The sequence below is a fragment of the Heterodontus francisci genome, chromosome 28, assembly GCF_036365525.1.
Source record: "Heterodontus francisci isolate sHetFra1 chromosome 28, sHetFra1.hap1, whole genome shotgun sequence".
Classification (NCBI taxonomy): domain Eukaryota; kingdom Metazoa; phylum Chordata; class Chondrichthyes; order Heterodontiformes; family Heterodontidae; genus Heterodontus; species Heterodontus francisci.
The window spans coordinates 3237574-3252775 of NC_090398.1; the positions used below are offsets into that span (position 1 = coordinate 3237574).

The window sequence follows — 15202 nt, forward strand, 5'->3', positions numbered from 1 at the left end:
AGAGGGAGATGAGAGAGAGGGGAGATGGAGAGAGAGGGGGAGATGAGAGAGAAGGGGCGAGATGAAAGGGGGGGAGATGAGAAAGAGAGAGGGGAGATGGAGAGAGAGAGGGGGTAGATGAGAGAGAGAGGGGTAGATGGAGAAGAGAGGGGTAGATGGAGAGAGAGAGGGGGGAGATGGAGAGAGAGAGGGGGAGATGGAGAGAAGAGGGGGGAGATGGAGAGAGAGAGGGGAGAGATGGAGAGAGAGAGGGGGAGATGGAGAGAGAGAGGGGGAGATGGAGAGAGAGAGGGGGAGATGGAGAGAGAGAGGGGAGATGAGAGAGAGAGGGGAGATGGAGAGAGAGAGGGGGAGATGGAGAGAGAGGGGGGGGAGATGGAGAGAGAGGGGGGGGAGATGGAGAGAGGGGGGGGAGATGGAGAGAGAGAGGGGAAAGAGGGGGGAAAGAGAGGGGAATAGAGAGGAGGGAAAGAGAGGGGGGAAAAGAGAGGGGGGGAAAGAGAGGGGGAAAAAGAGTGAGGGAAAAGAGAGGAGGGGAAAGAGAGGGGGGAAAGAAGAGGGGGGAAAGAGAGGGGGAAAGAGAGGGGGGAAAGAGAGGGGGGAAGAGAGGGGGGAAGAGAGGGGGGGAAGAGAGGGGGAGAAAGAGAGGGGGAAAGAGAGGGGGGATAGAGAGGGGGAAAGAGAAGGGGGAAAGAGAAGGGGAAAGAGAGGGGCGAAGAGAGGGGGGCGAAAGAGATAGGGCAGAGGGAGTGGGGGAGAAAGGAGGAAACTGTTAGACATGAACAATATTTTACTCAGTTATTCTGTGACTTTTCTCTGAAGTGTTAATTGGGACACGCGTCACACACAACAGGGTCTGTGAGGACAGTGGGATTTCGAGTGTCCGAGCTCAGTGCTGTTCCCCTAACAGGGGGCCGTCCCGCCACACATGGGACAGAGCCACAGACAGATAGAGAGATGTGGAGACACACACATTCCCTGAGCTTAATAAAACATCCAAAGAATGCTGCAGGGAACGTTACACAGCAAACATTTCACACCGAGGCACATAGGAGATATTCGGAACAGGGGACCAAAAGCTCGGTCAGAGTGTCTTAAAGGAGGAGAGGGAGAGGAGGAGAAGGAGAGAGGGAGAGGAGGAGATGGAGAGGAGGAGAGGGAGAGGAGGAGAGGGAGAGGAGGAGAGGGAGAGGAGAGGGAGGAGATGGAGAGGAGGAGAGGGAGAGGACGAGAGGGAGAGGAGGAGAGGGAGGAGATGGAGAGGGAGGAGAGGGAGAGGAGGAGAGGGAGGAGGAGGAGAGGGAGTAGGAGGAGAGGGAGTAGGAGGAGAGGGAGAGGAGGAGAGGGAAAGGAGGAGAGGGAAAGGAGGAGAGGGAAAGGAGGAGAGGGAGAGGAGGAGAGGGAGAGGAGGAGAGGGAGAGGAGGAGAGGGAGGAGGAAGAGAGGGAGGAGGAGGAGAGGGAGAGGAGGAGAGGGAGGAGATGGAGAGGAGGAGAGGGAGAGGAGGAGAGGGAGGAGAGGGAGAGGAGGAGATGGAGAGGAGGAGAGGAGAGGAGGAGAGGGAGGAGATGGAGAGGAGGAGAGGGAGAGGAGGAGAGGAGGAGGAGGAGAGGGAGGAGGAGGAGAGGGAGAGGAGGAGAGGGAGGAGATGGAGAGGAGGAGAGGGAGAGGAGGAGAGGGAGGAGAGGGAGAGGAGGAGATGGAGAGGAGGAGAGGGAGAGGAGGAGAGGGAGGAGATGGAGAGGAGGAGAGGGAGAGGAGGAGAGGGAGGAGGAGGAGAGGGAGTAGGAGGAGAGGGAGTAGGAGGAGAGGGAAAGGAGGAGAGGGAGAGGAGGAGAGGGAGAGGAGGAGAGGGAGAGGAGGAGAGGGAGGAGGAGGAGAGGGAGGAGGAGGAGAGGGAGAGGAGGAGAGGGAGAGGAGAGAGGGAGGAGATGGAGAGGAGGAGAGGGAGAGGAGGAGAGGGAGGAGATGGAGAGGAGGAGAGGAGTAGGAGGAGAGGGAGTAGGAGGAGAGGGAAAGGAGGAGAGGGAGAGGAGGAGAGGGAGAGGAGGAGAGGGAGAGCAGGAGAGGGAGAGGAGGAGAGGGAGGAGGAGGAGAGGGAGGAGGAGGAGAGGGAGAGGAGGAGAGGGAGAGGAGGAGAGGGAGAGGAGGAGAGGGAGAGGAGGAGAGGGAGGAGAGGAGAGGGAGGAGAGGAGGAGAGGGAGAGGAGGAGATGGAGAGGAGGAGAGGGAGAGAGGAGAGGGAGGAGGAGGAGAGGGAGGAGGAGGAGAGGGAGAGGAGAGAGGGAGGAGGAGGAGAGGGAGGAGGAGGAGAGGGAGAGGAGGAGAGGGAAAGGAGGAGAGGGAGAGGAGGAGATGGAGAGGAGGAGAGGGAGGAGGAGGAGAGGGAGGAGGAGGAGAGGGAGAGGAGGAGAGGGAAAGGAGGAGAGGGAGAGGAGGAGAGGGAGAGGCGGAGAGGTTCCCCCCTTCCCCAAACTCCCTCAAACCCACACTCCCTCCTCCCCCCCACACCCCTATACTCAGTGACTCCGCACTGTCTCCTTACCTTGTCCAGGGTCACCGCTGGTGAGAAGGGTGAGCATGGGGTTCAGCGTGCCAATGAAGAGGTAGTGACGAAGCTGCAGGATGGACAGCCAGAGCAGGTGGGTGAGGAAGAGCTTGGAGAAGATGCAGCTCCTGAAAGAGGGAATCTCCTCCTCGTTCCCATCAGAGTCTGCGGCGGGAGGTGAGGAGAAACATAGAGTTAGACCGAGCAGGAAGTGGGACCAGAGGTAAAGGAAAAAATTGTTGTAGTACTCGGACAAGGAGGGGGAGGGGTGGGGAGCCAGGGGTGGGGTGGGGTGGGGAGTGGGGGGGAAAGGGGAAAGGAGGTGGGGCGAGGGGGAAAGGGGTGGGGCGAGAGGAAGGGGTGGGGCGAGAGGAAGGGGTGGGGTGAGGGGGCGGGGGAAGGGGGTGGGGCAAGGGGGGAAAGGTGTGGGGCGAGAGGAAGGGGTGGGGCGAGGGGGCAGCGGGAAGGGGGGAAGGGGGTGGGACAAGGGGGGAAAGGTGTGGGGCGAGAGGAAGGGGTGGGGCGAGGGGGCAGGGGGTGGGGCGAGGGGGCAGGGGGAGAGGGGGCAGGGGTACAGGAGGAGGGGGACGGGAGGAGGGGGAAGGGGACGGGAGGAGGGTGAAGTGGGTGAGGGGCGAGGGGGAAAGGGGTGGGGCGAGGGGGAAGTGGGTGAGGGGCGAGGGGGAAAGGGGTGGGGCGAGGGGGAAAGGGGTGGGGTGAGAGGAAGGGGTGGGGCGAGAGGAAGGGGGCGGGAGAGGGGGCAGGGGGAAGGGGAGAGGGGGCAGGGGGAAGGGGGAGAGGGGGCAGGGGAGAGGGGGCAGGGGGACAGGGGTAGGGGGACGGGAGGAGGGGGAAGGGGGAACGGGAGGAGGGTGAAGTGGGTGAGGGGCGAGGGGGAAAGGGGTGGGGCGAGGGGGAAAGGAGTTGGGGCGAGGAAGAAAGGGTTGGGGCGAGGGGGAAAGGGGTTGCGGCGAGGGGGAAAGGGGTTGCGGCGAGGGGGAAAGGGGTTGCGGCGAGGGGGAAAGGGGTGGGCGAAAAGGGGTGGGGCGAGGGGGGAAGGGGTGGGGCGAGGGGGGGAAGGGGTGGGGTGAGGGGTGAAGGGGTGGGGCGAGGGAGAAGGGGTGGGGCGAGGGAGAAGGGGTGGGGCGAGGGGGAAGGGGTGGGGTGAGGGGGAGGGGTGGGGCGAGGGGGGGTGGGGTCGGGGTGGGGCGAGGGAGAAGGGGTGGGGTGAGGGGAAGGGGTGGGGTGAGGGGGGAAGGGGTGGGGAGGGGGGTGGGGTGAGGGGGAGGGGGAAGGGGAAGGGGGGAAGGGGGGAAGGGGAAGGGGTGGGGGAAGGGGAAGGGGGGAAGGGGAGGGGGAAGGGGAAGGAGTGGTGGAAGGGGTGGGGCGAGGGAGGAAGGGGTGGGGCGAGGGAGGAAGGGGTGGGGCAAGGGGGGAAGGGGTGGGGCGAGGGGGAAGGGGTGGGTCGAGAGGAAGGGGCTAGGTGGGGGGAAGGGCGAGTTGGAAGTGGGTGGGGTGAGGGGGAAGGAGTCGGGCGTGGGGTAAGTGGGAGGGGAGTGGGAGATGTTCTCACCTTTTGACCCTTTGAGCTGAGGAGTCACATCATCAACCTTCTCGGCAATTTCCTGTCTCTCTACTTTGTCTCCTTCAGTCACATCCCATCTCTCACTCGTCTCTCCCTCTGTCCCTCCTCCGCCTCGCAGAGGCTTCCTCTGGCTTGCAGTCTCCTCCTTACTGGAGGACGTTGTCAGTCCAAACTTGTCACAACTGACCCTGTCCAAACAAGGGAGAGTTTCCTTGTAAAAGACAACACTCAATTGTCAGGATCAAGGGAAGCGGTTTCATTGGAGCGGAGTAATTAACAGTAATTACAGGCTGGCACACTGAGACAGAATTGTTTCGACAATAATCTGTATGTGAACCCCTCGATTAGCTTCCAGTCTGTAACTCACTCCCGGGCATCTGTTATTCTACATATAAACCCCCGAACCCCTCGATTAGATTCCAGTCTGTAACTCACTCCCGGGCATCTGTTATTCTACATATAAACCCCCCGAACCCCTCGATTAGCTTCCAGTCTGTAACTCACTCTCGGGCATCTGTTATTCAATATATAAACCCCCCGAACCCCTCGATTAGATTCCAGTCTGTAACTCACTCCCGGGTATCTGTTATTCTATATATAAACCACCAGAACCCCTCGATTAGCTTCCAGTCTGTAACTCACTCCCGGGTATCTGTTATTCTATATATAAACCCCCCGAACCCCTCGATTAGATTCCAGTCGGTAACTCACTCCCGGGTATCTGTTATTCAATATATAAACCCCCCGAACCCCTCGATTAGCTTCCAGTCTGTAACTCACTCCCGGGTATCTGTTATTCTATATATAAACCACCAGAACCCCTCGATTAGCTTCCAGTCTGTAACTCACTCTCGGGCATCTGTTATTCCACATATAAACCCCCCGAACCCCTCGATTAGATTCCAGTCTGTAACTCACTCTCGGGCATCTGTTATTCCACATATAAACCCCCCGAACCCCTCGATTAGCTTCCAGTCTGTAACTCACTCTCGGGCATCTGTTATTCAATATATAAACCCCCCGAACCCCTCGATTAGATTCCAGTCTGTAACTCACTCCCGGGTATCTGTTATTCTATATATAAACCCCCCGAACCCCTCGATTAGATTCCAGTCTGTAACTCACTCTCGGGTATCTGTTATTTTATATATAAACCCCCCGAACCCCTCGTTTGGCTTCCAGTCTGTAACTCACTCCCGGGTATCTGTTATACTATCTATAAACCCCCCGAACCCCTCGATTAGATTCCAGTCTGTAACTCACTCCCGGGTATCCGTTATTCTATATATAAACCCCCGAACCCCTCTATTAGATTCCAGTCTGTAACTCACTCTCGGGTATCTGTTATTCTATATATAAACCCCCGAACCCCTCGATTAGATTCCAGTCTGTAACTCACTCTCGGGTATCTGTTATTCTATATATAAACCCCCGAACCCCTCGATTAGATTCCAGTCTGTAACTCACTCCGGGTATCCGTTATTCTATATATAAACCCCCCGAACCCCTCTATTAGATTCCAGTCTGTAACTCACTCTCGGGTATCTGTTATTCTATATATAAACCCCCCGAACCCCTCTATTAGATTCCAGTCTGTAACTCACTCTCGGGTATCTGTTATTCTATATATAAACCCCCGAACCCCTCGATTAGATTCCAGCCTGTAACTCACTCCCGGGTATCCGTTATTCTATATATAAACCCCCGAACCCCTCTATTAGATTCCAGTCTGCAAATCACTCCCGGGTATCTGTTATTCTATATATAAACCCCCCGAACCCCTCGATTAGATTCCAGTCTGTAACTCACTCTCGGGTATCTGTTATTCTATATATAAACCCCCCGAACCCCTCATTTGGCTTCCAGTCTGTAACTCACTCCCGGGTATCTGTTATACTATATATAAACCCCCCGAACCCTCGATTAGATTCCAGTCTGTAACTCACTCTCGGGTATCTGTTATTCTATATAAAAACAACCCGAACCCCTCGATTAGATTCCAGTCTGCAACTCACTCTCGGGTATCTGTTATTCTATATATAAACACCCCGAACCCCTCGATTAGATTCCAGTCTGTAACTCACTCCCGGTATCTGTTATTCTATATATAAACACCCCGAACCCCTCGATTAGCTTCCAGTCTGTAACTCACTCCCCGGTATCTGTTATTCTATATATAAACCCCCCGAACCCCTCGATTAGATTCCAGTCTGTAACTCACTCCCGGGTATCTGTTATTCTATATATAACCCCCCGAACCCCTCGATTAGATTCAGTCTGTCACTCACTCCCGGGTATCTGTTATTCTATATATAAACCACCCGAACCCCTCGATTAGATTCCAGTCTGTCACTCACTCCCGGGTATCTGTTATTCTATATATAAACCACCCGAACCCCTCGATTAGATTCCAGTCTGTCACTCACTCCCGGGTATCTGTTATTCTATATATAAACCACCCGAACCCCTCGATTAGATTCCAGCCTGTAACTCACTCCCGGGTATCTGTTATTCTATATATAAACCCCCCGAACCTCTCGATTAGCTTCCAGTCTGTAACTCACTCTCGGGTATCTGTTATTCCATACATAAACCCCCCGAACCCCTCGATTAGATTCCAGTCTGTAACTCACACCCGTGAATCTGTTATTCTATATATAAACTCCCCGAACCCCTCGATTAGATTCCAGTCTGTAACTCACTCCCGGGTATCTGTTATTCTATATATAAACCCCCCGAACCCCTCGATTAGATTCCAGTCTGTAACTCACTCCCGAGTATCTGTTATTCTATATATAAATCCCCCGAACCCCTCGATTAGATTCCACTCTGCAACTCACTCCCGGGTATCTGTTATTCTATATATAAACCCCCGTACCCCTCGATTAGATTCCAGTCTGTAACTCACTCCCGGGTATCTGTTATTCTATATATAAACCCCCAGAACCCCTCGATTAGATTCCAGCCTGTAACTCACTCCCGGGTATCTGTTATTCTATATATAAACCCCCCGAACCCCTCGATTAGATTCCAGTCTGTAACTCACTCCCGAGTATCTGTTATTCTATATAGAAACCCCCCGAACCCCTCGATTAGATTCCAGTCTGCAACTCACTCCCGGGTATCTGTTATTCTATATATAACCCCCCCGAACCCTTCGATTAGATTCCAGTCTGTAACTCACTCCCGGGTATCTGTTATTCTATATATAAACCACCCGAACTCCTCGATTAGATTCCAGTCTGTAACTCACTCTCGGGTATCTGTTATTCTATATATAAACCCCCCGTACCCCTCGATTAGATTCCAGTCTGTAACTCACTCTCGGGTATCTGTTATTCTATATATAAACCCCCCGTACCCCTCGATTAGATTCCAGTCTGTAACTCACTCTCGGTTATCTGTTATTCTATATATAAACCCCCCGTACCCCTCGATTAGATTCCAGTCTGTAACTCACTCCCGGGTATCTGTTATTCTATATATGAACCCCCCGTACCCCTCGATTAGAATCCAGTCTGTAACTCACTCCCGGGTATCTGTTATTCTATATATAAACCCCCCGAACCCCTCTATTAGATTCCAGTCTGTAAATCACTCCCGGGTATCTGTTATTCTATATATAAACCCCCCGAACCCCTCGATTAGATTCCAGTCTGTAACTCACTCTCGGGTATCTGTTATTCTATATATAAACCCCCCGAACCCCTCATTTGGCTTCCAGTCTGTAACTCACTCCCGGGTATCTGTTATACTATATATAAACCCCCCGAACCCCTCGATTAGATTCCAGTCTGTAACTCACTCTCGGGTATCTGTTATTCTATATATAAACAACCCGAACCCCTCGATTAGATTCCAGTCTGCAACTCACTCTCGGGTATCTGTTATTCTATATATAAACACCCCGAACCCCTCGATTAGATTCCAGTCTGTAACTCACTCCCGGGTATCTGTTATTCTATATATAAACACCCCGAACCCCTCGATTAGCTTCCAGTCTGTAACTCACTCCCCGGTATCTGTTATTCTATATATAAACCCCCCGAACCCCTCGATTAGATTCAAGTCTGTAACTCACTCCCGTGAATCTGTTATTCTATATATAAACCCCCCGAACCCCTCGATTAGATTCCAGTCTGTAACTCATTCCCGGGTATCTGTTATTCTATATATAAACCCCCCGAACCCCTCGATTAGATTCCAGTCTGTAACTCACTCCCGGTTATCTGTTATTCTATATATAAACCCCCCGAACCCCTCTATTAGATTCCAGTCTGTAACTCACTCCCGGGTATCTGTTATTCTATATATAAACCCCCCGAACCTCTCGATTAGCTTCCAGTCTGTAACTCACTCTCGGGTATCTGTTATTCTATATATAAACTCCCCGAACCCCTCGATTAGATTCCAGTCTGTAACTCACTCCCGGGTATCTGTTATTCTATATATAAACCCCCCGAACCCCTCGATTAGATTCCAGTCTGTAACTCACTCCCGAGTATCTGTTATTCTATATATAAACCCCCCGAACCCCTCGATTAGATTCTAGTCTGTAACTCACTCCCGTGAATCTGTTATTCTATATATAAACCCCCCGAACCCCTCGATTAGATTCCACTCTGTAACTCACTCCCGGGTATCTGTTATTCTATATATAAACCCCCCGAACCCCTCGATTAGATTCCAGTCTGCAACTCACTCCCGTGAATCTGTTATTCTATATATAAACCCCCCGAACCCCTCGATTAGATTCCACTCTGTAACTCACTCCCGGGTATCTGTTATTCTATATATAAACCCCCCGAACCCCTCGATTAGATTCTAGTCTGTAACTCACTCCCGAGTATCTGTTATTCTATATATAAATCCCCCGAACCCCTCGATTAGATTCCACTCTGTAACTCACTTCCGGGTATCTGTTATTCTATATATAAACCCCCAGAACCCCTCGATTAGATTCCAGCCTGTAACTCACTCCCGGGTATCTGTTATTCTATATATAAACCCCCCGAACCCCTCGATTAGATTCCAGTCTGTAACTCACTCCCGAGTATCTGTTATTCTATATAGAAACCCCCCGAACCCCTCGATTAGATTCCAGTCTGCAACTCACTCCCGGGTATCTGTTATTCTATATATAACCCCCCCGAACCCTTCGATTAGATTCCAGTCTGTAACTCACTCCCGGGTATCTGTTATTCTATATATAAACCACCCGAACCCCTCGATTAGATTCCAGTCTGTAACTCACTCTCGGGTATCTGTTATTCTATATATAAACCCCCCGTACCCCTCGATTAGATTCCAGTCTGTAACTCACTCTCGGGTATCTGTTATTCTATATATAAACCCCCCGTACCCCTCGATTAGATTCCAGTCTGTAACTCACTCTCGGTTATCTGTTATTCTATATATAAACCCCCCGTACCCCTCGATTAGATTCCAGTCTGTAACTCACTCTCGGTTATCTGTTATTCTATATATAAACCCCCCGTACCCCTCGATTAGATTCCAGTCTGTAACTCACTCCCGGGTATCTGTTATTCTATATATGAACCCCCCGTACCCCTCGATTAGAATCCAGTCTGTAACTCACTCCCGGGTATCTGTTATTCTATATATAAACCCCCCGAACCCCTCGATTAGATTCCAGTCTGCAACTCACTCCCGTGAATCTGTTATTCTATATATAAACCCCCCGAACCCCTCGATTAGATTCCACTCTGTAACTCACTCCCGGGTATCTGTTATTCTATATATAAACCCCCCGAACCCCTCGATTAGATTCTAGTCTGTAACTCACTCCCGTGAATCTGTTATTCTATATATAAACCCCCCGAACCCCTCGATTAGATTCCACTCTGTAACTCACTCCCGGGTATCTGTTATTCTATATATAAACCCCCCGAACCCCTCGATTAGATTCCAGTCTGCAACTCACTCCCGTGAATCTGTTATTCTATATATAAACCCCCCGAACCCCTCGATTAGATTCCACTCTGTAACTCACTCCCGGGTATCTGTTATTCTATATATAAACCCCCCGAACCCCTCGATTAGATTCTAGTCTGTAACTCACTCCCGAGTATCTGTTATTCTATATATAAATCCCCCGAACCCCTCGATTAGATTCCACTCTGTAACTCACTTCCGGGTATCTGTTATTCTATATATAAACCCCCCGTACACCTCGATTAGATTCCAGTCTGTAACTCACTCCTGGGTATCTGTTATTCTATATATAAACCCCCCGAACCCCTCGATTAGATTCCAGTCTGTAACTCACTCCCGGGTATCTGTTATTCTATATATAACCCCCCCGAACCCTTCGATTAGATTCCAGTCTGCAACTCACTCCCGGGTATCCGTTATTCTATATATAAACCACCCGAACCCCTCGATTAGATTCCAGCCTGGAACTCACTCCCGGGTATCTGTTATTCTATATATAAACCCCCCGAACCCTTCGATTAGATTCCAGTCTGCAACTCACTCCCGAGTATCTGTTATTCTATCTATAAACCCCCCGAACCCCTCGATTAGCTTCCAGTCTGTAACTCACTCTCGGGCATCTGTTATTCTACATATAAACCCCCCGAACCCCTCGATTAGATTCCAGTCTGTAACTCACTCTCGGGCATCTGTTATTCTACATATAAACCCCCCGAACCCCTCGATTAGCTTCCAGTCTGTAACTCACTCTCGGGCATCTGTTATTCAATATATAAACCCCCCGAACCCCTCGATTAGATTCCAGTCTGTAACTCACTCCCGGGTATCTGTTATTCTATATATAAACCACCAGAACCCCTCGATTAGCTTCCAGTCTGTAACTCACTCCCGGGTATCTGTTATTCTATATATAAACCACCAGAACCCCTCGATTAGCTTCCAGTCTGTAACTCACTCTCGGGCATGTTATTCTACATATAAACCCCCCGAACCCCTCGATTAGATTCCAGTCTGTAACTCACTCTCGGGCATTTGTTATTCTACATATAAACCCCCCGAACCCCTCGATTAGCTTCCAGTCTGTAACTCACTCTCGGGCATCTGTTATTCAATATATAAACCCCCCGAACCCCTCGATTAGCTTCCAGTCTGTAACTCACTCCCGGGTATCTGTTATTCTATATATAAACCCCCCGAACCCCTCGATTAGATTCCAGTCTGTAACTCACTCTCGGGTATCTGTTATTCTATATATAAACCCCCCGAACCCCTCGTTTGTCTTCCAGTCTGTAACTCACTCCCGGGTATCTGTTATTCTATATATAAACCCCGAGAACCCCTCTATTAGATTCCAGTCTGTAACTCACTCCCGGGTATCCGTTATTCTATATATAAACCCCGAGAACCCCTCTATTAGATTCCAGTCTGTAACTCACTCCCGGGTATCTGTTATTCTATATATAAACCCCCCGAACCCCTCGATTAGATTCCAGTCTGTAACTCACTCCCGGGTATCTGTTATTCTATATATAAACCCCCAGAACCCCTCGATTAGATTTCAGCCTGTAACTCACTCCCGGGTATCTGTTATTCTATATATAAACCCCCCGAACCCCTCGATTAGATTCCAGTCTGTAACTCACTCCCGAGTATCTGTTATTCTATATAGAAACCCCCCGAACCCCTCGATTAGATTCCAGTCTGCAACTCACTCCCGGGTATCTGTTATTCTATATATAACCCCCCCGAACCCTTCGATTAGATTCCAGTCTGTAACTCACTCCCGGGTATCTGTTATTCTATATATAAACCACCCGAACCCCTCGATTAGATTCCAGTCTGTAACTCACTCTCGGGTATCTGTTATTCTATATATAAACCCCCCGTACCCCTCGATTAGATTCCAGTCTGTAACTCACTCTCGGTTATCTGTTATTCTATATATAAACCCCCCGTACCCCTCGATTAGATTCCAGTCTGTAACTCACTCTCGGTTATCTGTTATTCTATATATAAACCTCCCGTACCCCTCGATTAGATTCCAGTCTGTAACTCACTCCCGGGTATCTGTTATTCTATATATGAACCCCCCGTACCCCTCAATTAGAATCCAGTCTGTAACTCACTCCCGGGTATCTGTTATTCTATATATAAACCCCCCGAACCCCTCGATTAGATTCCAGTCTGCAACTCACTCCCGTGCATCTGTTATTCTATATATAAACCCCCCGAACCCCTCGATTAGATTCCACTCTGTAACTCACTCCCGGGTATCTGTTATTCTATATATAAACCCCCCGAACCCCTCGATTAGATTCTAGTCTGTAACTCACTCCCGAGTATCTGTTATTCTATATATAAATCCCCCGAACCCCTCGATTAGATTCCACTCTGTAACTCACTCCCGGGTATCTGTTATTCTATATATAAACCCCCCGTACCCCTCGATTAGATTCCAGTCTGTAACTCACTCCTGGGTATCTGTTATTCTATATATAAACCCCCCGAACCCCTCGATTAGATTCCAGTCTGTAACTCACTCCCGGGTATCTGTTATTCTATATATAACCCCCCCGAACCCTTCGATTAGATTCCAGTCTGCAACTCACTCCCGGGTATCCGTTATTCTATATATAAACCACCCGAACCCCTCGATTAGATTCCAGCCTGGAACTCACTCCCGGGTATCTGTTATTCTATATATAAACCCCCCGAACCCCTCGATTAGATTCCAGGCTGCAACTCACTCCCGAGTATCTGTTATTCTATCTATAAACCCCCCGAACCCCTCGATTAGATTCCAGTCTGCAACTCACTCCCGGGTATCTGTTATTCTATACATAATCACCCCGAACCCCTCGATTAGATTCCAGTCTGTAACTCACTCCCGGGTATCTGTTATTCTATATATAAACCACCAGAACCCCTCGATTAGCTTCCAGTCTGTAACTCACTCTCGGGCATCTGTTATTCTACATATAAACCCCCCGAACCCCTCGATTAGCTTCCAGTCTGTAACTCACTCTCGGGTATCTGTTATTCTATATATAAACCCCCTGAACCCCTCGATTAAATTCCAGTCTGTAACTCACTCCCGGGTATCTGTTATTCAATATATAAACCCCCCGAACCCCTCGATTAGATTCCAGTCTGTAACTCACTCCCGGGTATCTGTTATTCTATATATAAACCACCAGAACCCCTCGATTAGCTTCCAGTCTGTAACTCACTCCCGGGTATCTGTTATTCTATATATAAACCACCAGAACCCCTCGATTAGCTTCCAGTCTGTAACTCACTCTCGGGCATGTTATTCTACATATAAACCCCCCGAACCCCTCGATTAGATTCCAGTCTGTAACTCACTCTCGGGCATCTGTTATTCTACATATAAACCCCCCGAACCCCTCGATTAGCTTCCAGTCTGTAACTCACTCTTGGGCATCTGTTATTCAATATATAAACCCCCCGAACCCCTCGATTAGCTTCCAGTCAGTAACTCACTCCCGGGTATCTGTTATTCTATATATAAACCCCCCGAACCCCTCGATTAGATTCCAGTCTGTAACTCACTCCCGGGTATCTGTTATACTATCTATAAACCCCCCGAACCCCTCGATTAGATTCCAGTCTGTAACTCACTCCCGGGTATCCGTTATTCTATATATAAACCCCGAGAACCCCTCTATTAGATTCCAGTCTGTAACTCACTCTCGGGTATCTGTTATTCTATATATAAACCCCCCGAACCCCTCGATTAGATTCCAGCCTGTAACTCACTCCCGGGTATCCGTTATTCTATATATAAACCCCCCGAACCCCTCTATTAGATTCCAGTCTGTAAATCACTCCCGGGTATCTGTTATTCTATATATAAACCACCCGAACCCCTCGATTAGATTCCAGTCTGTAACTCACTCCCAGGTATCTGTTATTCTATATATAAACCCCCCGAACCCCTCGATTAGATTCCAGTCTGTAACTCACTCCCGGGTATCTGTTATTCTATATATAAACAACCCGAACCCCTCGATTCGATTCCAGTCTGTAACTCACTCTCGGGTATCTGTTATTCTATATATAAACACCCCGAACCCCTCGATTAGATTCCAGTCTGTAACTCACTCCCGGGTATCTGTTATTCTATATATAAACACCCCGAACCCCTCGATTAGCTTCCAGTCTGTAACTCACTCCCGGGTATCTATTATTCTACATATAAACCCCCCGAACCCCTCGATTAGCTTCCAGTCTGTAACTCACTCTCGGGCATCTGTTATTCAATATATAAACCCCCCGAACCCCTCGATTAGATTCCAGTCTGTAACTCACTCTCGGGCATCTGTTATTCTACATATAAACCCCCCGAACCCCTCGATTAGCTTCCAGTCTGTAACTCACTCTCGGGCATCTGTTATTCAATATATAGACCCCCCGAACCCCTCGATTAGATTCCAGTCTGTAACTCACTCCCGGGTATCTGTTATTCTATATATAAACCCCCCGAACCCCTCGATTAGATTCCAGTCTGTAACTCACTCCCGGGTATCTGTTATTCTATATATAAACAACCCGAACCCCTCGATTAGATTCCAGTCTGTAACTCACTCCCGGGTATCTGTTATTCTATATATAAACACCCCGAACCCCTCGATTAGATTCCAGTCTGTAACTCACTCCCGGGTATCTGTTATTCTATATATAAACACCCCGAACCCCTCGATTAGCTTCCAGTCTGTAACTCACTCCCGGGTATCTGTTATTCTATATATAAACCCCCCAAACCCCTCGATTAGATTCCAGTCTGTAACTCACTCCCGTGAATCTGTTATTCTATATATAAACCCCCCGAACCCCTCGATTAGATTCTAGTCTGTAACTCATTCCCGGGTATCTGTTATTCTATATATAAACCCCCCGAACCCCTCGATTAGATTCCAGTCTGTAACTCACTCCCGGTTATCTGTTATTCTATATATAAACCCCCCGAACCCCTCGATTAGATTCCAATCTGTAACTCACTCCCGGGTATCTGTTATTCTATATATAACCCCCCCGAACCCCTCGATTAGATTCCAGTCTGTAACTCACTCCCGGGTATCTGTTATTCTATATA

General features: G+C 49.7%; 1 protein-coding gene across 1 annotated transcript in view; it reads right to left on the bottom strand.

Moving 5' to 3' along the window:
* LOC137385079 (equilibrative nucleobase transporter 1-like) overlaps positions 1 to 15202 on the bottom strand; it is a 97261-nt gene that overhangs the window by 17398 nt on the left and 64661 nt on the right. The window contains exons 4-5 of the mRNA XM_068059823.1: positions 4120 to 4319; positions 2544 to 2711 (exon numbers count right to left, since the gene is read on the bottom strand). Coding sequence (XP_067915924.1) covers positions 2544 to 2711; positions 4120 to 4319 — 368 coding nt within the window. The remainder of the gene's footprint in view (positions 1 to 2543; positions 2712 to 4119; positions 4320 to 15202) is intronic.